This window comes from Vitis riparia, chromosome 15 (genome assembly GCF_004353265.1).
Source record: "Vitis riparia cultivar Riparia Gloire de Montpellier isolate 1030 chromosome 15, EGFV_Vit.rip_1.0, whole genome shotgun sequence".
NCBI lineage: Eukaryota > Viridiplantae > Streptophyta > Magnoliopsida > Vitales > Vitaceae > Vitis > Vitis riparia.
In genome coordinates this window covers 7,464,592-7,492,168 of record NC_048445.1, presented here as the reverse complement: position 1 = coordinate 7,492,168, position 27,577 = coordinate 7,464,592, and the positions used below count along the sequence as shown (strand labels likewise).

Genomic DNA, 27,577 nt, shown 5'->3' with positions numbered 1-27,577 from the left:
AAAAAGGCGAAAAGAATGACATGAAGATTTCAACAACACAAATCTCGGAACTAAATTCCATGACATGGATTTCAAGCGTACAAGGTGGCACCTCTTTAATTATCATTACTTTTTTTTTTTCTAAGTATAAAATAAATTAGATTTTATACCATAATATCTAAAGGGCCCTCAGATTGAACAGATGAAGATATTTTGCCACGAAATTAAAATTTTCCATTGTTTTGAATTAATATTTTAGATTAAATCAATGGATTTAAACACTATTAACATTTTTTGAGCTGGAATTGGAGTTCAACTAGAAACGTAAACCACCAAATCATAGAGTGGGCCCTAAGAGATTTTTTTTTTTTTTTTTTTTTTTTTCAGAATAAAAATCACACACGTGAGATGTCCATATCAAAATAAGCCGTACGTGTCTCAGGAAATCCCCATATAGAAACGCTCGTCTGGAACCTGATATGTAAGATACACATGGCTAGTGCTTGAAACTCACTTTTTTTTCTGAGCGATTCTCTGTCCCAATCTTCTCAAGCCCATCGAATCACATTTTCTCACCTTCCAAACACACTCACTCTATCTCTACAAACCCTAGCACTTGCTCTGTCGCTTTTGCGATGACGCATTCCTCTGCCGCCTTCGCGAACCAGATTCGGTTCTTGCTTCAGAGCTTGAACGAAGAAAACGCTGACCATGTTTTCGAGGAGCTCCGTGAGGTACGATTTTTTAATCATACATTGCTTGTAAATCATAATTAGTTGTTTCACAACCCTAGAATTTTGTTTTTTTTTTTTTTTGGTGTTTTATTATTTATTAATTTTGTTGATGGATCGAGGTTTCTGGATTTTGGTTGTCCATTTGGTCAGATTCGACTCGATTGATAGAATTGTAGGTGGTTTGCCGTCTTGAAATTGTTATGTTTGTGCTGGTAGAATTGGGGAGTGTAGATTAGTATAGTGCTTGAATTTGATTAAATCACAATAAAATTGGCGATGTAACAGTGGTTCATGTGGGCCAGCGAACAATAGAGAAATGAAGGAGTTAGTCAGGGTTTAAATGAAGCCTCTAGGAGTTATTGAAGTTATCATCTGGCCAGATGATAATCTATGTGGGCATTAAGGATGCCAGAGTGTCATGCGGTAGAGAGGTAGAGTCTCTAAGCAGTTGCCTCTGGGAGCTGGGATTGAATTCTACCTTCGCAACCATTACTGTTCTTATGGGGTTATCAGGAAGAGCTGCCTTTGGGTTATGCATCCATTAAGGCTCTTTACATCTGAAAAGGAAAATGTTATCAAACTGGATATTTAAATGTTCTCCCTTTCCAATGCCCTTGTTTGCTGCGAGTTTTTTCAACTTAATTTCTGGATTTGAAGCATATAAACTAGATAAATCAATCCTATTGTTTTAGGTGGCGTGACCTGCTCATGCTTGGGACTCAATAAAGTATTTATTAATAATAGTTGATATATTAATATATCTAGTCACATCTATATGAACATAAATTTTGGAATTTATGATTTAATGCATGAGGGGAAACAAAATTTCCTTGATCAATCTCAAATAGACGGACTATGACTTTATTAAGTTTTCACCATGTTGTTTCATCAGATTGCTTGGTGATGTTCTTATCTCTTTTTGGCAGTTTGTTGATTATGGAATTGAAGGTAGTGTGTTACTACTTGAAACCTGCTTAGATTATCTGAGTAGGGCAGAGTTGAAGAATACACAGGTGGAAGCAATTTGTGCTTCATTATTCAAGTACATCTTTGATAGACCGAATTTCTGCACGATATTTTGCCAGTCACTAAGAAGTACAGCAATCAGTGAAAGATTTCTTGAAAATCTCTCTAATACCCTACACTTTTCAGCTTGTGAAAAAATTGGCATTGGTCTGGCTCTTTTGGATTCTGAACATCTTGAATTCAGAACGTGTGGTAAGTTGCAGCTTTTCAATGAGTGCAGGTTGCTATATCAACACCTTTTTTACTTTATTAGTTTCCTTGCATTACTAGCTTCTTTTATGTTTGCTGCTTATTCCAATCTCGAAACTAAATTTTGTTTGCTTTCCAGGGAAGAATTTCTGCATGGCTCAGATTGAGGAATTGTGTGCCAATCCTGTTCCCATGAAATCTGTTGAGCAAATTCAGAATATCATTATGTACCTCCATCAGGCTGAGGGCCTTTACCCGCTTTTAGATTCCTTTATACAGATGTTATCCTTAGTTCATTTGGAAAGGGGTGCCTCCTTTGTTTTAGCTCCATTGCTTTCAGATGAATTGCGCAAGGCAAACTTATTGGGGTACTAATTATGTTATCAAAAATAGAAAAAAAAACCTTTTTCTTCTCAAAATAGCTTTGCAATTGATTATGAGCCTTTTTTGTTCAGTTATTTATTTTGTTTGACTACTTGTCTAATTTGCTGCAGAGATTTGGATTTGTTCTGTGAAAGCAGGGAAAATGATTTTGATGCTATTCTAGCAGAAATGGAGAAGGAAAGAAATGTGGACAACATTATGATGGAACTGGGTTATGGATGCACTGTTAATGCTTTGCAGTGCAAAGAGATTTTATGCCTTTTCTTACCACTGACTGAAGCCACCATTTCTAGATTACTCGGCACAGTTGCACGCACCCAAGCTGGTCTCGGGGACAATCAGAACACATTTGTTGAATCCCTCTCGGCCCTTGGTAGCAACAGTTTGTCCGAGCTGCCCTTATTGAGCTCCTGGAATATTGAAATCCTCATAGATTCAGTGAAGCAACTTGTTAGTTCTATTTTACAATCATCTTGTTGTAATTTTGCAAGGAAAAGTGAATTGTTTGTTCCTAAGTATTTATTTTGAATACAGGCTCCAGGGACCAACTGGATAGGTGTTATTGAAAAGCTAGACCACGAAGGATTCTATGTGCCAAATTATGATGCATTCTCTTTTTTGATGGCTGCTTATAGACATGCATGTCCGGTATGTTTTATAACATGAATGTGAAAAGTTACAAAGCTTGCTAAGTACATTTTATTGAGATTGGAAAGTGAACTTAGGAGTTTCTTCCATGTTAGTCTGAAGCTGTTAAACTGAGTTATGCAGGATCAATTTCCACTGCATGCTATTTGTGGATCTGTTTGGAAGAATGTTCAAGGCCAGCTATCTTTTCTTAAATATGCTGTATCAGCACCACCAGAAATATTTACGTTTGCACATTCTGCAAGACAACTGGTATGATACTTTTTGTGTTCAGTTCTTCATTATGGATTGTCTGGTTGATGGTGTGACTAGCCAATTATTCTTGCAGGCATATGTTGATGCTGTGTATGGCCATAAATTCCAACTTGGGCATGCAAATCATGCATGGTTATGTCTTGACCTTTTGAGTGTGTTGTGTCAACTGGCTGAAAGAGGTCATGGTAGTTCTGTCCAATCAATGCTTGAGTATCCTCTAAAACACTATCCTGAAATCCTGCTTCTTGGACTTGCGCATATTAATGTAATGTTCTTTTTGTTATGTGCATTTTTGTTATATGGTTTCCTATTATTTCTCCATGTAATACCTGTTGATTGATAAATTTTGCATTGGTTTCTGCAGACTGCATATAATGTCCTCCAATATGAAGTGTCTTCCATTGCTTTCCCCTTGATTGTTGGGAATTCCATGGGAAATGGTATGATTCTTCACCTCTGGCATGTTAATCCTGATCTTGTACTGCGGGGATTTGTAGATGTTCACATCATTGATCCAAACAACATGACTAGAATTTTGGATATCTGCAAGGAGCTAAAGGTAAAAATTGGAGTGGACTTGGTATTTGTCCTTATCACACTATCTTTTTCCCCTCCCTCCTAAGTGCTTGTATGTTTCTTTACTTTTGTTAGTGTTTATTAAAGGTTATGATTTGATTGGACATGTTGATCCAGATAGTGGGTTAGTGGAATAGAATTGTCTAGGTGATCCAAATAAGTGGGATTATTATGGAACATAATTTGTGCAAGTGATCCGAATAAGCAGGATAATGCACTCTTCAGCTGAGTTTAATTGTATCATATGAGTGCATCTTGTTTGTTTGGTACATCACCTAGCTTATTTGTTTTCCTGCTCTCACCATTCTTCTGCCATCCGCTTTTAGGTAGCGCCTTTTTGAGGTATTTTTATCTTGAACCCTTTATGTTCCTAGGGAGGTGTATTGCATATTGCTTTCAGTGATGTCTTTCTCCAATAGATACTGTTTAGCTAATTGAGAACTTCCGTCTCATCCTAAGAAAGAGGATGGTTTGGGACTAGGCTATGTAATCTTGAGTTAAGGCTTGCATTTACAAATGGTTGTGAAGGTTTCCTTGAGAGATAAATTCTCTGTTGCAGCTTGTGATTAAAATTATGGCTTGTAGGATAATGGTTGGGGCAACAACTTTGATGCAAAAGGATGTTAATGGGGGCAGATTTGGGGTGGGGCCTCCTATCATGTCCCTGGCTGATTATTTAAGATGTTTTCATCATCATCATCCCAAACTCAAATTAGGGCAGTGAGGTACAGGAATTTCCATACTCACATTGGGCCTTCGCCCCATTAATCTTTTTAATGGTTAAAAGTTTTTTTTTTTTTCTCCAAACTTTTAAATAAATAAATTAAGTTATCCATAGATTTGTATTTTTTTTTTTATTAGAGACAAACATATGTATTAATTAAGAATAAATAAAACATGAGAAGGATGAGAAATCCTCCTCATGAAATATAGACCTAATAAAAAAGAACTAAGTAAACCTCCTCAATACAAGGGACTAAACAAAATGAACAAAAAGTCTATACAAGTGTAACAACTCTTGGCCCTATAAACCCTACCCTAAGGTGTGCAAATCAAAAAGCAACTAAGCTGAATTACACTCAAAGGATAGAGTTTAAAAATGTTTGTACAGTAAGCCCAAAAAGAAACAAAGAAATGAAATACATCCCACATCATCTCTAGCGTCTTCCAAGTGTCCTAAAAAATCCTAGCGTTCTTCTTTCTCCAAACAATCCATAACAAAAACAAACACACGAGCCTCCAAAGAGTCTTGCCTCTGATATAGTTTCCAAGACACTTGAAAAAAATCACCATCATATCAAGAATACTGTCTAGCTGAACCCACGCCATCCTCGTTGTGAGAAAATTCTATGCCACAATCCCAAAGTAATTGAATAATGTAAGAAGAGATGATCAACCGTCTAATTACTTCTCTTACAAAGGATGCACCAATCATGGCTAAGGGCTAAGTGTCCTCAATAATAGATTTGTATCTTTTATTTATTTTTATGGGAAGTAAACTTACATTTTCATTTTATACTTGCTCAAAAGGGGAAAAGATGAAAAAAATTAAATTAGACTAAATTTTATTTTATTTTATTAATAATTGGGCTGGGAAAGGTTGGTCAATGTAGAAGAACATTGTGGGTGGATCCTTGAAAATACCTACCTTGTTGTCATCCTAATCAATGCCATGTGTTGAGGTGCTATACTGATTTGCATCCAAATTCATTTGTTTTATTTATTTATTTATTTAATTATTATTATTATTATTATTTATTTTAAAGGTAAATATAGAAATGTATAGATTAAAAATAGAAAAAGATACACCGGAGTACACAAGACGTATACAAAGAGCACCAAAAGGAAGGCCTCTAAAAAGTACACAAAAAACCCTTAAGAAACTCAAGGAAACCCAACCTACTCTACAAAATCAAACAAAGACATTGAACCTTCTCTTATATATAAGCTAACCTAAGCAGAAAGGTTACAAAGGAACGCAAGTTTTAACTCTTGATCGTTTGTTCCTTATCCTCAAAAGCTCTTTGATTATGTTCCCTCCAGATTGTCCAAAATATGCGAAGGGGGGAGGCTTTCCACACCTTTTTCCTTTTCTTCCCTACAAAGGAGCCATACCAACTTAAAAGGATATCTTTGATCGAGGAAGAGATCACGCAATCTACATTGAAAAGGGAGAACAAAAGGTGCCAAAGAATCCTTACTTTGGAGCAGTGAAGAAGAATATGATCAATGGACTCTCCCTCCTATTTGCTCAAAAAGTATCTATTCATTACTGATTGCCCTCTCTTCTAAAGATTGTCTAAGGTCAAAACTTTTCCTCAACTTGCTTCTCATGCCAAAAAAACTCACCTTAGATTGGACCCATGGGTTCCAAATAATGTTCTTTTGCAAAAGGACCGCCCTTTCCACCTTTAAGGTTGTTTAGAAAGATTTGATTGAAAACAATCCTTTTTTTTTTTTTTGCTTCTTTCCATATCATCTTGTCATTAACTTCCCTTACAATCCTCTTTGTTTGCAACAATGGAATATTTTTTTCAACAACTTCCATTTCCCAATCATTAACATGCTTTGTGAATAGCGGAGACCAAAGTCCCTTCTCCAAAGTCTTTCAACAAATCCGCCACCCAAGCTTTCTTTGACGAGGCTAAAGCATACAAAGAGGGAAAGAAGTTACACAAGGGCTCCTTTGCACACCATTTATCCGTCCAAAACTTAATCTTTTTGCCATCACCCACTTCAAACGAGGTTTTTCTAAAGAATAGATCCCATCCATTCCTTATAGCTTTCCAAACACAAACCCCACAACTACCTCTCACTTCACAAGGGTGCTAACCTGCTCCTTCCTTCCCATTCTACCCCTCTATAATTTGCTTCCATAAAACTTCCCCTTTAGGTTTATTCACAACACCACTTTCCAAAGAGGGCTTGAATTAGCAAAGAGACTCTTCTACTACCCAATCCCTTATTTCTTTTATCCTTACAAATAGTAGACCAACTAACCAAGTGAAGCTTCTTTTCCAAATTCCTACATCTCTAAAGAAAGTCCTTTGAATTTTTTCTAATCTCAATCTTACCTTTCTAGGGATTACAAAAAAGGACATGAAGTAGATTGACAAGCTTGACAAAGTACTTCTAATCAAAGTAAGTACTCCCTGCCCTTGAGATGTATTGTCTTTTCCACTTCGAAAGTCTTCTACAAAACTTCTTCTCCACTTTGTTCCAAACTGTTTTAGACTTGCAAGAGGCTCCCAGAGGCAATCCTAAGTAAAAAGAAAGAATTTTCCCCACCTGGTAGCCCAATTCTATTGCCAAAACCTCTACATCTATAACCCCCCCCCAATTGGGATCAATTAATTTTTTTCAAGATTAATTTTAAGCCCTAATAAATCCTCAAATCACATGAGCAACCGACTTAGATGAAATAATTGATCTTGTGAATCTTAAAAAAAGACCACAGTATTATTTGGAAACAAAAGATGAGAGACTTCCATCCCCTCTCTACCCTTCCCTCCTCTTTCCACCCCCTCACCCTACTCGAAAGCCTAACAAGGAGCCCTCCTCCCTTGTCCTCTCCAACAACCAACTCAACACCTCCATGGCCAGGACAAACAAAAAAAGGGAAAAATGGTCCCCTTGTCTCAACCGTCTTGAACTCTAAAAGAAACTTGAAGGAGTTTCATTTACTAGCATTGAAAACTTTGTTGTGGAAATACACCAATGTATCCATGTAATCCATTTTTGGCCAAAAGCCTTTTTTTTCTATAATTGCTAACAAGAAAGCCCAATTGACATGGTCATAAGCTTTTCTAACATCTAACTTATTAATGACACCATTAGTACCATTCTTCTACAAAGAATTGATTACTTCATTTGCTATAAGGTTCATATCTAAAATTTGTCTCTCTTCTACAAAAATAGGATTGAATTAGGCTATAATACTCCTCAATAGAAGAGAAAAAGAAAACGATCAGAAAAAAAAAAGTGAAACAAGGCAAAAACAATATTGCAATATGAAAAATAAAAAAACATGAGTGGAGCTAATATGAATGGGCAACGACGAGTATGGCTGGAAAAAAAAACACTTGATGAATTTTTTTTTTTTTTTTTTTTTAAAGATGAAAAACAGAGGAGAATAGAAAAAAAAAATAGTAAGGAATCGAATTTGATACCATGTGTGCAACCATGGAGAAACTAGAATAAACGATTTTATTGAGGAAGACTTTTTCTGATACTTTACCATATGAGTAGATACAAAATATATAAGAAAAAATATATCCAACTAGAACTCCTAGAAATCCTAGAAAAAAAAAATACTACTTTTTTTTTTCTTATCCCAAAAAAAAAAAAAGAACTCTTAGAAATCGGTTGTAATATACATGAAAACACACTAAAGAATAATCTTTATTTTCTTAATTCTGATCCTATCCTTCATTGCCCAAAAATTTTATGTTTAAATTAGGAAGAAAATTTGACGTTAATTGTCGGAAGTCAAAGAATAATATGAGCTATTTTTCTACATCATTTACGATTGGAAATGAATGTAGTGCTGAGTTCTTAGAGGAACTTTGATAGGGAGACTAGTCTATCAAAGAGTCTTTCTCTTGTCCTTCTAGGCACCTTTAGATTCAAAGAATCACTAATTGTTGACCTTCTTGTTTGTTTAAGTGACTCCTTTTCATTTTATCAAAACCTTTTCAGAAATTTAAAATGATTGTAGAACTTTGGCTTGCTTTCCTTGTCAAACCTTAATTGATGCCTATTTATTTAATTGTGTGGCGGTGCTCATAAGGTCATTATTTTTCTTAAAAATCCTTTTTTCATTGTTTCTCCTAACATATGAGTCTGTTATCCCTTTTCCTATTGGGAAACCATCTAGAGTTGAGCAAGTTGCATCTTGTGAAATGGAAGACAATTTTCATGAATAAAAAGTGTGGAAGGTTGGGAATAAAAATTGGGACATTGTAAATTGCACCCTTCTTTGTAATGGTGTGTTATGTATGTTGAAAGAGAGAGAGAGAAAACCTTAATTCTCATTCATATATTAACTTCTTACAATAGAGTAATATATATACAAGGCTAGGTTGAACTAACTACCATATATGTGACCTATATTAAGAAAGGAAAGAAAGATTGTACACTATAAATACATTATATTCAACACTCCCCCTCAAGCTGGAGCATATATGTCATATGCACCAAGCTTGTTACAAATGTATTTAATTCTAGGACCTCTGAGAGATTTAGTGAAGATGTCTGCTAGTTGATCATTTGAATTAACAAAACTTGTAGCAACACACCCTGATGCGATCTTCTCTCAAATGAAGTAACAGTTAACTTCAATATGCTTGGTCCTTTCATGAAAGACTGGATTGGATGCAATATGTAATGCAACCTGATTGTCACAGACTAGCTTTATCTGTTCATCTTTTCCAAATCTCAATTCCTGAAAGAGTTGCCTCAACCATATGAGTTCACATGTTGCCAAAGTCATAGCTCGATACTCAGCTTCAGCGCTTGATCTGGCTACTACATCTTGTTTTTTACTCTTCTAGGATATTAAGTTACCTCCAATAAAAACACAGTACCCTGAGGTGGAACGCCTATCTGGGGGTGAACCAGCCCAGTCTGCATCTGTGTAACCAACAATTTGGGTATGGTCCCTGTCTTCATACAACATACTTTGGCCTGGTGTTCCTTTAATATATCGAAGAATGTGGATCACAACATCCCAATGGTTGTCACATGGTGATTGTAGAAATTGACTAACCACACTCACAGGAAAAAAGAGATGCCTGGCCGAGTGATGGTGAGGTAGTTCAGTTTGCCTACAAGTCGTCGATATCTCCCAGGATCTCTTAGAGGCTCCCCTTGTCTTGGTACAAGTTTGTCATTTGGATCCATAGGAGTGTCAACAGGTTTACATCATAACATACCTGTTTCTTCCAAGATGTTTAAGGCATACTTCCTTTGTGACATAACCACACCTGAACTGGATTGAACTATTTCAAGTCCCAGAAAGTACTTGAGTTTGCCCAAGTCTTTGGTTTGAAAGTGGTTGAAAAAGTGGTGCTTTAGTCTTTGGATACCCTCCTAATCGCTGGCTGTAATGACAATGTCATCCACATAAACTACCAAATAGATGCACTAGTTCGAAGAGTTATGATGATAGAAAACTGAATGATCCGCTTCACTCTAAAGCATTCCAAATTCTTGAACAACTGAACTAAAACGCCCAAATCATGCCCGAGGAGACTGTTTCAAGCCATATAGAGAGTGGCGTAATTTGCACACTAAACCAGACTCCCCTTGAGCAACAAAACCAGGTGGTTGCTCCATATACACTTCCTCGAGAAGTTCACCATGAAGGAAAACATTCTTAATATCCAACTGATAAAGAGGCCAATGACACATAGCTGCCATGGAGAGAAATAAGCGAACAGAAGCAATCTTGGCAACAGGAGAGAAGGTATCACCCTAGTCACAACCATAAATCTGAGTATAACCTTTAGCAACCAAGCGGGCCTTAAGGCGATCAACCTGACCATCAGGACCAACTTTAACAGCGTAGACCCAACGACATCCAACTGTAGATTTACCAGGAGGTAAATAAACAAGATCTCATGTGCCATTGGAGTGCAGAGCAGCCATTTCATCAACCATTGCCTGTCACCACCCAGGATGAGAAAGTGCCGCACTAGTGCTCTTAGGAAGAGAAACAGAGGATAAAGTAGAGACAAAGGCAGAATAGGATGAAGATAATCGATGGTAGTTCAAAAAATTATAAATAGGATGAGGATTACGAGTAGATCGATTATCTTTCCGAAGAGCAATAGACAAATGGTCAGTAGATGACAAGGCCGGGGTAGGAGAAATCGGTGGGACAGGAGGTGAGTCATCAGGTACCTCAGCTGAAGAAAAAGGAAGAGCAACAACACAATGTCGACGATGATAAACCTGAAGAGGACGAGAGAACGCATCTAAAGGAGGGGATATATAGGGAAGTGGCAATACTTCAAAAATGGAAAGAGATTAAGAAGATGAGAAGAATGGAGAGGCCTCAAAGAAGGTGACATCAGAGGAGATAAAATAACGATGAGTGTCAAGGGAATAACAACGATAGCCCTTTTGAAGTCGAGAGTATCCCAAGAAGATGCATTTCGTAGCCTTGGCGGAGAGCTTGTCCTGTCCAGGTGTGAGAGTATGAACAAAACAAGTACAACCAAAGACACGAGGAGGAAGGAAATAAAGAGGTTGGGTAGGAAAAAGGAGGGAATGAGGGATTTGGTCATGTAATATAGATGAGGGCATACGATTAATCAAGTAACTGACTGTAAGAACAGCATCCCCCCAAAAACGAAAAGGAACATGACTATGGAGAAGGAGGGTACGGGCTGTCTTAACAAGATGTCGATTTTTACGTTCAGCAACCTCATTTTGTTGTGGAGTATGAGCACAAGATGACTGATAGAGGATCCCATGTTGGGACATAAAAGAAGTAAAGGGTGTAGAAAAATATTCCCGAGCATTGTCATTGCTTAACACTCGAATAGAAACATTGAATTGTGTTTGGATTTCAGCATAAAATTTATGGAAAATAGAGAATAACTCAGCTCGATTTTTCATTAAAAATAATCAAGTACATCTTGAATAGTCATCAATGAAAGTGACAAAATACTGAAATCCTAAAGTAGATGCGGTTCGACACAGACCCCAAACATCAGTGTGGACAAGTTCAAAAGGAGACTTTGCCCGATTATTCAAACGCTTTGGGAACGAGACACGAGTATGTTTCCCCAGCTGACACGACTTACACGCAAGCGACAACAAAGTGGAAAAACGAGGGACCATCTTCTGGAACTTGGAGAGACTAGGATGACCCAGACGACTGTGAATGAGAAGAGGAGCATCGGTGGAAATGCAAGCTGCAGGAGATGAAGGTGATGTGAGGTGATAGATGCCTTGAGACTCACGCCCTATGCCAATCGTCTTCCCCGTACTCCGGTCCTGCAAGATCATAGATTTATAAAAAAAAAGTGATAGAACAGTCAAGAGTGCGAGTTATTTTGCTGATGGAAATAAGATTAAAAGGACATTCATGGTCATAAAGGACAGAATGGAGAGGTAGGGAAGGGAGAGGATGAGCCAAACAAATACCTTTAACCATAGTTTGGGAACCATTAGCTAAAGTAACAGTAGGTAAGGCAGAGGTAGTAGTAATAGAGGAGAAAAAGTGTTTATTACCAGAGATATGGTCAGATGCTCCATAATCTAGAATCCATGGGCCAAGAGAAGGAGACTATGTAAAGCAGACAAAGATATTACCGGTCTGGGCAACAGAAGCTGATGTGGCTGCCTGATATCGGAGATAGGCATCATAATCACTACCAGTCATTTTTTCCAATGTGATAGTAGGAGATCCAGAGATGACGGATGTAAAAATAGGATTTTTAGTCGCCATATCCACTTCACCTGAGATTGAATCACGTTTGGATCGAAGAGAGCCCTAAAGGGAGGTCGGATCACAGCTGTGGAAGAAGAACTTGGTATGTCGGGACCCAAACAAAGGAGAAAAGGACTGGAGATGAAGAAGAGGCCTTCCCAAGGCACACACAAGTCTCGGCCAAGGAAGGGAGTTGCCTTCAGAGGCTGAAAGAAGACTCGCGGAGGCTGAAATGCCAAAAAAATGGAAAAGCAGGGTTTGGAGAGGATTGACGGAGGCTTAGAAGTGTAAGATGGTGTCGGACGAGCCTGCTGGTAGAAGCTCGGCACCAGAAAGTGGGCCACGCGCTGGCGTGTGGGATTCAGGTTGCCGGAGAAAAACGGCGCGTGAATCGATTTTTGGCTTCGGTGCTTTGAGAAAAGTTGCAGATCTCCTCTTTGCGCTCCTGATGATGTGGTCGGTGTCGGAAAATATTGTCTGGAAAAAAAGTTGTCGGAAAAGTCTCCGGAAAATATCGCCGGAAAAATGTTGACGGTGATGAGGGTTTTCTGACCACGATATGGCTGACTAGAAAGCTTTGAGAGATGGAAAAGGTGACCGGAATGAAACACGGTCATTGGACGGATTCTCGGAATTAATTACACGGGTAAATCAGAAAGAATAAAGTTTTCTCCCTTGGCTCTGATACCATGTTAAAAGAAAGAGAGAGAAAACCTTAATTCTCATCCATATATTAACTTCTTACAATAGAGAAATATATATACAAGGTTAGGTTGAACTAACTACCATATATGTGACCTATATTAAGAAAGGAAAGAAAGATTATACACTATAAATACATTATATTCAACAATTTAGTCGAGCAATTAAAGGCAAGTTTGGAGAAAGAGATGTGGGATGGTGCACTAGAGGTGGGGGACTTTTGGGATGGGGTTGTGGAATGGCATCATAAGAAGTTGGAAAGAGTAGTCTTGGAGTCTTTATTTAGGTTAGAAATGAATTGAGAACCAAATTTTGGATGGACAGGTGGTTAGGTGAATGCCTTTCAAAAGAGGCTTTTTGTTAGCTCTTTAGAATCACTTTCACCAAAGATGCTAAATTTGGGAGGTTGGAGAGGAAGATGATTTTTTGGTGTTCTAGCTTTTGGAAGCATTGTTAGGATTGGGAGCTGGGAGGTCTGCCAGTTCATGACTTGCATGAATGAGGCTCAGATTTTATGGAGAGGAAGAGGATAACCTTTTGTAGAAGGAGAGACTGGGGGAAGGTTCCATGTAAAGTCTTATTATAGTTTCCTTTGCACAGTGTCCTCAAATCTGTTCCCTGCCAAAGAGGTCTGGGGTGCTTGTGCTCCCTTGAGAGCATATATATATATATATAATTTTTTTTTTTTTCTTATGAGGAGAAAGATTTTGTTTCCCTTTGTCTGTTTTGATGCATCTAGAAAGAACGTAAGAGTAGGACCTTCTAGGGGCAGGAGCTAAGATAAAAAATTGAAATAAGTTTTCAACGAGTCTCTTATGGAGTGGTATAGGGCATTGCTGGAGCTAGCAAACTGTCATTATTGAATTTTATTGATAGCTGAAGTTGAGATTTGTTTATGTTTTGAGCAGACTATTTCTTTCCATAATTGGTTTTCATCTCCTTTGTGGTGCCTCTTAAATAACCCCCTTGTGCATAGGGTGAGCCCTTTTTGTTTGGTATTTTTTTAAATCTCATTTATTTGCCAATTAAAAATAAAAAGAGCATTGTTATCTTTTTCATGCTAATCTGGAGGACTAAAATTCTCTTGAAATCAGGACGTATAAGAGGTTCAATACTGAGGAGGGACACCAAATTAGAATACTTGATAACTCCTTTTGCTTTAATGAGTTATAAGAGAAAGCAAATGACATTTTTTAAAGAAAAGCGATGTGCAAATTGTATGAAGCAACTCAAGTTGCTATTGTTGGACCAACTCTGTAGAAGTGGGAAAAAGCCATCCTAATTATGCTCCTTAAAAAGGTCCATTTCGAGATTGTGTGTTGCATTTGTGAAAAGAGAGAAAAGGGAGAATCCCTAATTTTTGTTATTAAAAACTGTTAATAATACACATTGGACTTGGGTATATATATACATGTTAGTGGGACCCACAATACAATAAGGAAAGAAAAGGAAAAGTAAATAACTGAAATAACTGTACACTATCTAACACTCCCCCTCAAGCTGGAGCATATATGTTATATGCACCAAGCTTGTTACAAATGTATTTAATTTTAGGACCTCTGAGAGATTTAGTAAAAATATCTGCTAGTTGATCATTTGAATTGACAAAACTAGTCGCCATACATCCTGATGCAATCTTCTCTTTAATGAAGTGACAGTCAACTTCAATGTGTTTGGTCCTTTCATGGAAGACTGGATTGGATGCAATATGCAAAGCGGCTTGGTTGTCACAGATGAGCTTCATCTGTTCATCTTTTCCAAATCTCAACTCTCAAAGAAGATGTTTCAGCCATATGAGTTCACATGTTGCCAGAGCCATAGCTCGATACTCGGCTTTAGCACTAGATCTGGCCACTACATCTTATTTCTTACTCTTCCAAGATATTAGGTTACCTCAATAAAAAAACAATACCCGGAAGTGGAACGTCTATTTGTGGGTGAGCCAGCCCAATCTGCATTTGTGTAACCAATAACCTGGGTATGACCTCTGTTCTCGTACAACACACCTTGGCCTGGTGTGCTTTTGATATATCGAAGAATGCGGATTACAACATCCCAATGGCTATCACATGGTGACTGTAGGAATTGACTAACAACACTTACAAGAAAAGAAATGTTTGGACGAGTAATGGTGAGGTAGTTCAGTTTACCTATAAGTCGCCGATATCTCCTAGGATCTCCTAAAGGCTCCCCCTGTCCTGGTATAAGTTTGACATTTGGATCCATAGGAGTGTCTACCGGTTTACAGTCTAACATACCGGTTTCTTCCAAGATGTCTAAAGCATACTTCCTTTGGGAAAGAGCCACACCGGAACTGGATTGAGCTATCTCAATCCTTAAGAAATACTTGAGTTTCCCCATGTCTTTAGTCCAAAAGTGGGTGAAAAGGTGTTGCTTTAGTTTCTGAATACCATTCTGATCACTGCCTGTAATGACGATGTCGTTCACATAAACTACCAGATAAATACACTGCCCCGAAGAGTTATAATGATAGAAAACGGAATGGTCTGCTGTACTGCGAAACATGCCAAACTCCTGAACAACAGAACTAAAACGGCTAAACCATGCTCGAGGAGATTGTTTCAAGCCATATAGAAAACGACGCAACTTGCACACTAAACCAGACTCCCCCTAAGCAACAAAGCCAGGTGGTTGCTCCATATAAACTTCCTCAGCAAGATCCCCATGAAGGAAAGCATTAGGAGATGGGAAAGGTGACCGGAATGAAACATGGTCACTGAAAGGTTTCCCAGAATTGATTCACGGATAAACCGGAAATAATTAGGTTTTTTTTCTCCCTAGGCTCTGATACCATGTGAAAAGAGAGAAAAAGGGAGAATCCCTAATTTTTGTTATTAAAAACTGTTAATAATACACATTGGACTTGGGTATATATATATATATATATATGTTAGTGGGACCCACAATACAATAAGGAAAAAAAAGGAAAAGTAAATAACTAAAATAACTGTACACTATCTAACAGCATTGAATTGCTTTTATCATCCAAATGAAAAAAGATGTTCAGGTTGGACCATACTGCTGATTATCCCTTCAAAATAGATAAAAATGTGCTAATATTTTGGAGTTTTCATTGCTTAGATTTTTTTTTTTTTAATAAATTAAACCTTTTGCATTTCAAATATTTTTGTAGCTCTTTTTGTTTAGTCAAACTGTTTTCATACTTGTATTCCTTTTTTGTGGTGCAGATTCTATCACAAGTATTGGAATTAATTCCTTCTCCTTTCAGTATCAGACTTGCTGCCCTTGCTTCTCGACACGAACTTGTGGACCTTGAGAAGTGGTTGCCTGATAATTTAACCACATACAAAGATATTTTCTTTGAGGTAAAAAAAAAGAAAAAGCAGGGAATGGTAGCCATGAGCTTCTACAAGCTTTGTTATTCATATTTTTTTTGATTTAAAGATATGATAAATAATAAATGGGTGACATACATAGTGTTGCTTTCCAGGAGTGCCTTAAGTTCTTAAGGGAGATTCAATTTGGTGCAGCACAAGTTTCTTCCAGTTCTTTCCATCATTCTGGTGCCATCATGGATCTTTATTCAGAGACAAGTTCTACCTTCTTGAAGGTTCTTCTCAAAAAGTTTGTTGTAGTGAACCATGTGTAATTTATTACCAGTTACATGTAACATTGTAGTCTGCCTTTTTATTTTGCAGGTCCTTCATGCTCATACTGGCTTGGTTACCTCTAGCCAGCTTTCTGAAGAAATGGAAAGGCTGCATGTAACAATTATGCGTGCTAATCCTAAATTTCAGAGCTGTGGGGCTACGGATTCATCAATCTCTGATCGATATGCAGCGGATATTGAGGCAGAATCAAACTCCTACTTCCTTCAAATGTATTCTTGCCAGCTGACTGTTGATGCAGTTGTTTTAAAGCTTTCTCAATTCAAGGAGTCTTCTGAGAAAAGGTGTGATGTTTTTTATGGATGTTGTGTCTGATACCATGTCTTAGATAATTCTCTGCTTTTTCTAAAGTCATTTCAGTTTTTAGAGTTTACTCTCTTCTTGTTGTCGCTCTTTTTCCACTATGCTACTGGAATATAGCCCTAGGTGTTCTTGTCATGGTAAAGTCACAGTATATTGAATGTCCAATATCTAACAAACGAACTTACTAATCTCACTTTTTGATGGTCAGTATTTTTGATCTAATTTTTATTGTATGATAATCTGTACCTTCCCAGTGAAGTATACAAATGATTCTGATTCTTTACATTATGCTGACCTACTTCTATTACTGTTTTCTTGGGAGTAAATTATCTCTTGGTGACAATTAGTTGCAATTCAATTATGTTGAAAATTGGATATGCATGCTATCTTCCCATTACCTGGATGGTTAAGTTGTGAACTAAAAAAAAATTGGTTGTTTCCATGTTTTATATATTTTCTTTAAATCAAGATCGACGTTGGTGTCTGTGCTTGGAGTTTTGGTTCGTAAACTTATCATTTTCCTAATAAAATAATATCAACTGGGAGTCTTTTACCAAAATTCCATGATGCCAATCAACATGGAGGTTTTTTTTTATTTTGGTGTGTGTGTGTGTGTGTGTATGTGTTTCATCAGAATTCACTTTTTGAATGAGAACAGTGATCTAAATGACTGTTGTGCAAACTGACAGGGAACAATTAATTTATGAATGCATGATTGCAAATCTCTTTGAAGAATGCAAATTCTTCCCCAAGTATCCTGAGAGGCAGCTCAGAATTGCTGCAGTTCTTTTTGGTGAGTTTTCTTTAGAATTTATAACTCTATTTTGTGTTTATTGTACCCAAAAGAAGAGAAGAAATTTTCAGGTAGTGTTTCCATGATTTGGTTTATCTTAATTTTTTTTTTCAAAATTTTATATATAAATTTTGAATTTCAAGTGTTATTCTTGAAAGGCTTGGTTTGATATGTCACTTTGCGTATTCCATTGGTTGGAAGAATTGGTAACTTAGCCAAAAGCTAGAGGAAAAGTACTATTCAAGTGTTAAGAATCTTTTAAATGTTTCATATACATTCCATGTATACCTATTGTATGCCTTTTATATGCCTATTGATTTATTTTTAATCACCTACAAAAAGGTTAAGTTATCATTTTCTTGAAACATTCTCATACTTCTCTAGGGCCTCATGCTGATAATGTTCATGGCTATTTAGGGATAGACACCATGGGGGTACCTTGAATCTCAAAATTGGTAAAAAAATTTCTTTAATGGCTTCTTTTAGTGATCAAAATATTGTCTTCCAGAGTGATCTTCTCTCATTCTTTTGTAAAGAACAACTAGGTATGCTTTATCGACATGGAAAAACTCTTATTTATTTTTACTCGTCACAGTAACCAACTGCACATCGTTGGTGATTTGTGCCAAAATTTTTCATTATGAAGTAAGTTTTTTAACTTTGTTATGATAAAAGTGCAACTCTGTGCAAGAAACCTGTCTGGAATATATGGTAGTTTTCTTGATAGTGGTTTTATGCTTTGTTACTCAATAATTTTCTGTAAAGGATTAATTCTTGCTGTAAATAGGTAGGAATTAGATGAATGTGTATCAGTGTGTTCTATAGAATGATCTAGTGGTTTATCCTTTTTTTGATAGGTAATCTTGTGTCTCCTTGTATTAAAATGCTTTAAAAGTCTTGAATTTGATTAAAAATTACTTATGATGGCATATGACCTATTGTATGCAAACCTTATTGTGGAAGAATGTAATTAAGAAAGATTACAACGGTATATTTTTGTAATTAGGAGAGGATTAGGAAAATCCCGTAATCAAGAGGATTTGATAGAATTAGGTTAGGAAAGTTTCTATTTTTTGTGCTAGGAATATTTGTATAAATATGTGGGTATGTACAAATTGAAATCAAGGAAGAAATTTATTCTTTTACCTTCGAATTCTTCTTCAGATTCTACATGGTATTAGAGCCTTAGGCTTGTAAATCTGGGAAGAGGGAAGATTTTTCTGGCCTTCATTGCTGAGTTGGAGATCATAGTTGACCTTCATTGTCGACCTTAAGAGTTTGCCTCTTGTTTGCATTGTGCCATTGTTGTAGACAAAGCCTCAGAAATAACCGATAGTGAACTCATTGTGAAAGTAGCCGAGGACCTCATAAAAAACCCCACTGTCACCCCCTTGGATCTTCCTCGCCATCAGCCTTCCCTTTACCTCAATCTTCCACCCTTTTGCCTTACAAACTCATTAGAGATCAAGCTATCGTCATTGCCTTTGCCAGCGATAATGATCCTTGCATGTGATGTCTTCGCCTCACACTAAATGTTTTTCTTGCTGTTGCTGCAAGCGAAGATTTCTTCGTCTTTTGTTCTCCCTGCTGGTGCAAACGTACATCACGAAGAGCAATCGACAACTACAGGTGTTGTTTGCACTGAAGATATCATCGGAAATCAAGAGTGCTGGACCTTCGACATACTTCCACGACTGTTGAGAGTGCTAGACCTCCAATGCCAATGCTGCGGCCACCGCTATCCCACATCGACATCAATGAGTGCTCTCACACTGTTATCTAAGCCCTTTAGTGAGTTATTTGACTTAAAAGAGCTCTTTTATACTTTAAAAAAAAAAATAAAAATGTCAAAGGTATAAAAAACCATTGCTTAATCTGAAGAAATGACAACCAGTTACAATGGAGGGCAGCAAAAGGATATTGAATAAGCACACTTGTCTTCTGTTCAACTAGTTGAAGAAAGATCCTTGAAACCAGGAGGATTCAACTGAGAATTTCGTTGGTAAATCTTAAGAAACCTTCAAGTACCTACTCTTTGGCACTTTTAGGTAAGTTTCCTATTCCCATTGAATTAAAAGTCTCAGATGAGACCTTTGCCAATTCATGGGTTATAAATTCAGGTGCCATAGGTCACATGACTCATTCATCATACCAATTTAACAACTATAACCCTTGTCCAAAAAGTAGGAAAATAGTCATTGCTGATGGTTCATGAACCACCGTTGCAAGTGTAGGAGATGTTCGGAGTAGTTCTACACTCACACTTAGAAATGTGGTTCATATTCCAAAGTTGTCTACTAATCTTGTCTCTATTAAAAAACTTACACAAGATTTGGGTTGCAATGTGATTTTTTATTCTACTCATTGTTGTATTTCAAGACCAATATTTAGGAAGGCGATTGGATGTGCTAAGGAATGGAACGGGTTATACCACCTTGAGACACCAAGCAAATCATCCGTATCTCTTATTTCTAAGCACCACCTTTTTAAAGAAAAAATTTGGCTTCATCATCGTAGGGGTGGACATTCGTCGTTTGGTGGCGAGGTCCAGTGCAGAAACAGAATTTCGTGCAATGGCCTAAGGAGTTTGTGTACTACTATGTTTGAATATTATTTTGGAAGATTTGAAAATTAAATGGGATGACCCAATGTGACTTTACTGCAATAATAAATTTGCAATCAATGTTGCACATAATCTAGTGTAACATGATCGAACGAAGCACATAGAGATAGACATACTTTTTATTAAGGAGAAACTAGATAATGGGTTGATTTGTACTCCTTATGTATCTATTGACCGCCAACTTGCAAATATACTTACCAAAGGTTTAAGCAGTACAACATTTCAAGTAAGTGTATTCAAGTTGGGAATAGGAAACATCTATTTGCTAGCTTGAGAGGGAGTGTGGAAGAACGTAATTAGGAAAAATTATAGTTGTATATTTTTGTAATTAAGGAGAGGATTAAGACAATCCCGTAATCAAGGGTATTTAATAGAATTTGGTTAGAAAAATTTCTATTTTTTATGCTAGGAATATTTGTATAAATATGTGGGTATGCATAGATTGAAATCAAGGAAGAAATTTGTTCTCTTAGCTTTTAATTCTTCTTCAAATTCTACACTTGTGACTTGTTTGTTATCAATTACTTCTTGTGAGCCTATGACTATATTTTCTCCATGCTGTCTTTCCACTTAAATGATCCAAGCAATTTAATAATGTTCCTGTGATAAAAGAATCTTTTTAAAATACCTTTTAAAATTTTTTAATTGAGAATCATGCATATCTTGACCCAGACCAATGAGCTCATCCCCCCTAAATCGATTATTATGCCATGCTAGTATGGTTTTCAAGAATAAAGCTCTTGAAGCTAAATGACCTTTTAAATTTTCCCTGAAACCTCACTCTGTTTGGTACTCTTGTATGCCAAGTAGATTTGTTTGAGTAAAATTGTAGAGGGTTCAAGAAAAAGTTTGTGTGCCTAAACTTTAGACAAGGCTTTACTGATTTTTCATTAATGATTTGAGATTTTTGTGATTTATTGCATCTTGATGGTCTTCTGAAATTGTGGGAAGGGATTGATTTCTTAGGAATTGTTGTTTCCATAGTCTCTCATACATTTCATTGTTGTTTCAGCATGCTTTGGGTTCCTTTTGAAAATATCTTTCTTCAATTGTTGTTAGCATGCTTCAGCATTGTTGGTGTAGCTTACTTTATATTCTTATATCATGCTTTTTCTGGTGCATATTTCAGGTTCTGTGATCAGCCATCAACTTGTTACTCATCTTTCACTTGGGATCGCCCTACGCTATGTGTTGGATGCAATGCGTAAACCTCCAGATGCAAAAGTTAGTATTATCTTTTTGTAAATGGTAATTTCTTTTGTTGACTTCTGTTAGTTGATATTATTGACTGCTCTGTATGGTTGTAGATGTTTGTATTTGGAACCAAAGCCTTGGAGCAGTTTGCAGATCGTTTAGTGGAATGGCCACAGTATTGCAATCATATCTTACAAATATCTCATCTACGTAATACTCATCCAGATCTTGTTGCTTTTGTTGAACAAACTCTTGCAAGGGTTTCATCAGGGCATTTGGAATCAGATGGAGGCAACAATAGTGATGATCAACATCATGGTTCTACACAACTTACCTCTGTGAATATGGAGGTAATAATTTAATTTTTTTTTCTTGACCTGTGCCGTCCATTTGAATCTGTGTTGCTAAATAAATAATTAAATGGATAGTTATATAGATTGAATGAAATTTGATCTCAGAATAATTTTATTTCCAAACATTAATCAGGTCAATTTCAGTGTGACTTAAAATTTTTTAATCTGTTTGTATTATGTTAGGTCCTTTTTTGAACTATTAAAGTGGTTGTGACATATCTGCTAGGAATTTCTTACTTCCTTTGACATGTTAACATCTTTCAGACCTCTTGTCCTCCTTTGCACTGTTTTTTTTTTTTCTTTTTTTCCTTTTTTTTTTGATAGGAAACGACAAAGGAATATATTGATAAAAAGGATGTACAAGAGAAGGATGAGAAATCCTCCCACCAAAGAAAAACAAAACTATAAGGAATCAAATATAATAAACAAGCAAACTCTCTACTTAGACCAACCCATTGGGATTACACACCGCTAACCAATCAAATTGTAACACGTTAAGGGGAATTCCCTTAAAAGCCTTAGAACAAAAAGCCTAAAGAGAAGCAAGGAAACGAATAGAATCCCAAAGGTTCTCTGAATTCCTTGCTTTATCCTAAAAAATCCTTGCATTTCTTTCCCGCCACACCACCCAAATTAAAGCGATGCACACGGCTTGCCATAAAATAATCCCTTTCTTAGAAGATCCAAAACCATTAAAATTAGTAGATAACATGTCAAAGATGCTCCTTGAGGGGATCCAATCCGTCTTTGCTAACTGAAATAATCTGTGCCACAACCCCATCGTCAAAGAGCAATGGAGAAAAAGATGATCTACTGTTTCTCCATGCTTCATGCACAACTTACAAATGTCGGGACTAAGTGCTTTGTTGGGTCTTCTCAACTGTAGCAAGTCATTAGTATTTACCTTCTTGTGTACCACTAACCAGACAAAGGACTTGACTTTGAAGGGGACTTGAGAATTCCAGATGAACTTAGTAGGGAAAACTGGAGGCAAACCAAAAAATTGGGATAAGGCAAGAAAGAAAGATTTGACTGTAAAAAGTCCTGAAGGAGATAAAGACCAGGATCTCATATCTGGAACCAAATGTGATAAATGTATACGATCAAGAGACCACATGAGGCTTTCTAAATCTCCTATCTCAGAATCGAAAAGGTTTCGGCGAAAGTTAAAGTTTCAAGAGAATGGGCGAGTAGAGCCGAGAATTGAAGACATAGGAGTATTTTTATCCGTGACTACTCTAAGTAGTCTAAGTAGTATTTTTATGAATCACACTCCAATGGTTGGGATGCCAACACTATAGTTAGATGGTCACATCGTTGTCCTTGGAAGGCTATTGCACAAGTCTCCCAAGAGTTTTCTTTTTTTCCTTTTGGTGGGTTGCTCATTTTAGTTTCAACCATCAGATAGAATTGAAAATTTTCAGAGATGGTATGATCTAAAAAATGGTAAGGACCTTGAAGGTCTTTGTGGAGAGGAAGACCTTCTAGGTCAGGGTAGAGGGTGAGGTCGGAGGAAATTGGTGTTCGATAATAGAGCACAGTAAAGGCTCTGTTTTTGTCTTAGCCCTTGAGAAGGAGGAGGTTAGTTGGTTGATAGAACAGTTGACAAAGGCCATTGAGATGAAGATTTGTATGGGATTCAACAAAAAATTTAGAGGAAAAACCAGAGTACATCTTCTGGAGGTTTGTTTCAATGTTCATGGCAGGTTTATAAGATTATCAGAGTTCGCCTCCAACAGGAAGTCAACCTTTCTGGTAATACCTGAGAGAGATAATGGCAGGGGATGGGCACTTTTAAAGTCTGCGTTGAACTCAATGTTGGTGGTCCCCTCCTCGAGTTTTGTTGAAAAGGGAAGGCAGAGCAGGGAAGGAAGGATTTTGCACAAAAATGCGGGTCCCCTGCAACTGTCCTATGCGAAGGTTGTCAGAGACGAAGGTTCGAGGAAAGGCGGCCTCGTTCCAGTTGGGAGATGGGCGAGGGTTGTGGTGTGCGAATGTCAAGATGGTGCTGTTAATTGGGCTGAGGCTGGTCGAGCCATGGCGAGAAGGCTAGGGCACAAAGGAGTGGTGACAATCGTCCCATTCGCCAGAGGAAAAGGATTGTTTTTTGTAGAAACCTTAGAGGAAGCTTTATCACTACACGATTCAAGGTCCATCAGGATTAAGGGCGTAATTACAATCTTGTTGAGAAGATGGTCGCCAAAGGAAAATTCAGAAGTAGAGGGGAGATTCAAGGAAGGTTGGATAGAGTTAAGGGGTTTACCATTTCATTTATGGTCTGAGGTTCACTTGAAGAAAATTATGGAGCAGTGGGGGATGGTGACAGAGATCGATTGGCGAACATTGAAACTTTTTGATCTAAGCAAAGCAAGGGTGAAAGTGGTAATGAAAGAACGATCGGTTCTCTTGGCTTTGATTGAGGTGGTAGATGGGGGTTGGGACTTCACAGTTTCAGTCGCAGTAGCCGTGAAGGAAGAAGGTTGGCAGGTTAGAGAGATGGGTGAGTCAACTCGGGAATCGGCTGAGACTCACATGGGGACAGTTGGCAGCAAGAGGGAAGAGGAAGGTAGATCAACGACTGGTAAGGGGACCTCTGTTGGGGTAGTTGGCAGAACGTTGGGGTGGGCAAAAGGCTGAGAACGCTCCTGGGAGGACACGTGGAAAGAACAAGACGTTAGTGGGATACAGCTGGTCCCAACCTCCATTGCAATCGGATTCAAAAAGGCAAAGAGCTGGATCTGCTAGGCCAAAGCAGGCTGGAAGGGCCAAAGCCCAGTCAACCCTCCAGGATGGGTTTCGGGCCTCCAAAGTTATGTCAAGAGCCCATTCTTTTAGTAAGCCCAGCCTACGGACTGAAATTGACGTGGGCTGGAAGAGGGAAATCCATGGGAAAGGCCCGTTTCAGTTGTTGGGCCAAGAGAAGGGAGACCATCAAGACAGACAGTCGAAGGGCCCTTTTCACAGTGCTTACCTCTCTGCAAAGGGGAAGGCGAAGTCGGGCCACGAGGATCCTGAAAATCAACAGAGGGACTCTGCGATGAAGCGCGGTTCAAGGAAGCTGTGGAATGCTCTGCTTCCATCAAGCTCTGTATGTCAACAAGGGGATCGAAGCCGAAGCGAGCCACTCACGATTGAGAGATCGACGCTACTCAGTGATACTCTTCCAATGGAAGATAGCTTCGAAGCGGGAACACAGTTGGTTCAAGGGTGTTCCGAGGAAGAAACGACGCCGACGAAGGAACACGCGGAGCAAAGGAATTTTCTTAGGGCTGCTTGTTTGTCAAAAGGGAAGGAGAAGATGCGCAATACTGCTAAAGGAGGAGACGGAGCAGGTTTTAAGGGATTTGTGGGTTGTTCTCATAGTGGATCTTCAGTCATGGATCACCTTTCTCATCCCGCATCCAGAGAAAAAGGGCTCAACTTTGAGGGGTACTGTGGAATGACGGAAATGGAAATTCTCGAGGTATCTTCTCACCATTTTTCTCAGTCTTATCTGCCTTTTCATTCTCCTTTCTCTGGTGCGGCTCCTCCACACCCGAGCTCTTTTGCCATCGATCTCTCCATTCCAGCCTTTCAATCCCAGTTTCCTACGAAAAATCGAGTGTTACTTGAAATTTTTTCAAAAAATGATGACGTGGGGGCTTATAGTATTGGGTTTGTTGGCATCCCTAACCGTGATGATGCAGTGCCCCAGCTGTCTAGATTGAATCTTTTGTCTGAAAGCTGTAATTATGTCAAGACCAATCCTAGCTCGCATCATGGGGCCCCTATTCTGGGTACAACTAGCAAAATGGAATATCAGGGAGGTCTTAAGCTCCTTGGATATTAAGGTGTATTCAAGGCGAAAGAACAGAGTCGCCATAAACATTTGAGTTCTGTTGACGTTGGTTAGGAGGTATAGGGTCAGTGAGGTGTTTTTATGAAGATCATAAGTTGGAATATCAGGGGGTTGGGATCTAGGAAAAAGAGAAGGGTGGTTAAGGATTTTTTGCGCCTTCAGAATCCGGATGTAGTGATGTTACAGGAAACAAAAAGAGAGGTGTGCGATAGAAGGTTTGTAGGAAGTGTCTGGTCGGTTAGGAATAAGGAGTGGGCTGCTCTCTCGGCGTGCGGGGCTTCAGGAGGGATTTTAATCATTTGGGACTCAAAGAAAATGAGCAGTGAGGATGTGGTAATTGTATCTTTTTCTGTCTCAGTCAAGTTTTTGTTGGATGGATGTGGACCTTTGTGGTTATCTGCTGTTTATGGCCCAAACAGTCCCTTAACTAGGAAGGATTTTTTGGTGGAGCTATCAGACCTTTTTGGCCTTACTTCTCCTTCATGGTGTGTGGGTGGTGACTTCAATGTTATAAGGAGAAGTTCAGAAAAACTGGGAGGCTCTAGATTCACTTCTAGCATGAGGGATTTTGATGGCTTTATAAGAGAAAGTGAATTACATGATCCCCCATTACGAAATGCCTCTTTTACTTGGTCAAATATGCAAGAGTCACCGGTGTGTAAGAGATTGGATCGGTTTCTCTATTCAAATGAGTGGGAGCTTTCATTCCCTCAAAGCCTTCAAGAAGTTCTCCCTAGATGGACATCAGATCATTGGCCGATTGTATTGGATACCAATCCTTTCAAGTGGGGTCCAACACCTTTTAGGTTTGAGAATATGTGGTTGCAACATCATAGTTTCAAAGAGTGCTTTAGCAGTTGGTGGAGAGAATTTGAAGGAAATGGTTGGGAAGGTCACAAGTTCATGAGGAAGCTACAATTTTTAAGGCAAAATTGAAAGATTGGAATTAGAATACTTTTGGAATGCTTAAGGAAAGGAAAAAAACCATCTTGGATGAAATAGCTATCATTGATGCCAACGAACAAGAAGGGGCTCTCTCTTCTGATCTCGCTGTTCAAAGAGCTGTAAGAAAAGGGGAGCTAGAGGAAATAATAATGAGGGAAGAAATACATTGGAGACAAAAAGCTAAGGTAAAATGGGTTAAAGACAGGGATTGCAACTCAAAGCTGTTTCACAAAGTGGCTAACAGGAGACGAAACAGGAATTTCATCAAATTATTGGAGAATGAAAGGGGTTTGGTGTTGGACAATTCCGAGAGCATCACAAAGGAGATATTACTTTATTTCAAAAAGCTATACTTGAGTCCTCCAGGTGAGTCTTGGAGAGTAGAAGGTATTGATTGGTCCCTTATATCAGAAGAGAGTGCCTCTAGGCTGGATTCCCCTTTCTCCGAAGTAGAGATCTATAATGCCATCTTTCAGTTAGATAGGGATAAGGCGTCGGGGCCTGATGGTTTCACCATAGCAGTGTTTCAGGATTGTTGGGATGTGATCAAGGATGACTTAGTGAGGGTGTTTGCAGAGTTTCACAACAGCGGGATTATTAATCAAAACACCAATGCATCCTTCATAGTTCTTTTGCCCAAAAAGAGTCAGTCAAAGAAGATTTCGGATTTTAGACCTATCAGCCTGATCACTTGTCTCTATAAGGTAATAGCAAAAGTCTTGTTAGGGCGTCTAAGAGGAGTACTACAGGAGACCATCCACTTCACTCAAGGTGCTTTTGTTAAAGGGAGATAAATTCTGGATGCAGTTCTTATAGCCAATGAGATTGTGGATGAGAAAAGGCGATCAGGGGAGGAAGGAGTTGTATTCAAGATAGACTTTGAAAAGGCTTATGACCATGTTAAATGGGATTTTTTGGATCATGTGTTGGAGAAGAAGGGATTTA

General features: G+C 38.1%; 1 protein-coding gene across 1 annotated transcript in view; it reads left to right on the top strand.

Annotated features, from left to right (window-relative positions):
- The first annotated feature begins 456 nt into the window (after positions 1-456).
- The window catches only part of LOC117932274 (CCR4-NOT transcription complex subunit 1), a 74,900-nt gene continuing 47,779 nt past the window's right edge, over positions 457-27,577 (top strand). Inside the window, exons 1-14 of the mRNA XM_034853446.1 lie at positions 457-713; positions 1,640-1,931; positions 2,068-2,296; positions 2,423-2,762; positions 2,847-2,960; positions 3,084-3,212; positions 3,289-3,480; positions 3,580-3,774; positions 16,143-16,280; positions 16,406-16,525; positions 16,614-16,867; positions 17,576-17,679; positions 21,432-21,526; positions 21,610-21,846. Of these exons, the coding sequence (XP_034709337.1) occupies positions 615-713; positions 1,640-1,931; positions 2,068-2,296; positions 2,423-2,762; positions 2,847-2,960; positions 3,084-3,212; positions 3,289-3,480; positions 3,580-3,774; positions 16,143-16,280; positions 16,406-16,525; positions 16,614-16,867; positions 17,576-17,679; positions 21,432-21,526; positions 21,610-21,846 (2,538 nt within the window). The 5' untranslated portion in view covers positions 457-614. The remainder of the gene's footprint in view (positions 714-1,639; positions 1,932-2,067; positions 2,297-2,422; positions 2,763-2,846; positions 2,961-3,083; positions 3,213-3,288; positions 3,481-3,579; positions 3,775-16,142; positions 16,281-16,405; positions 16,526-16,613; positions 16,868-17,575; positions 17,680-21,431; positions 21,527-21,609; positions 21,847-27,577) is intronic.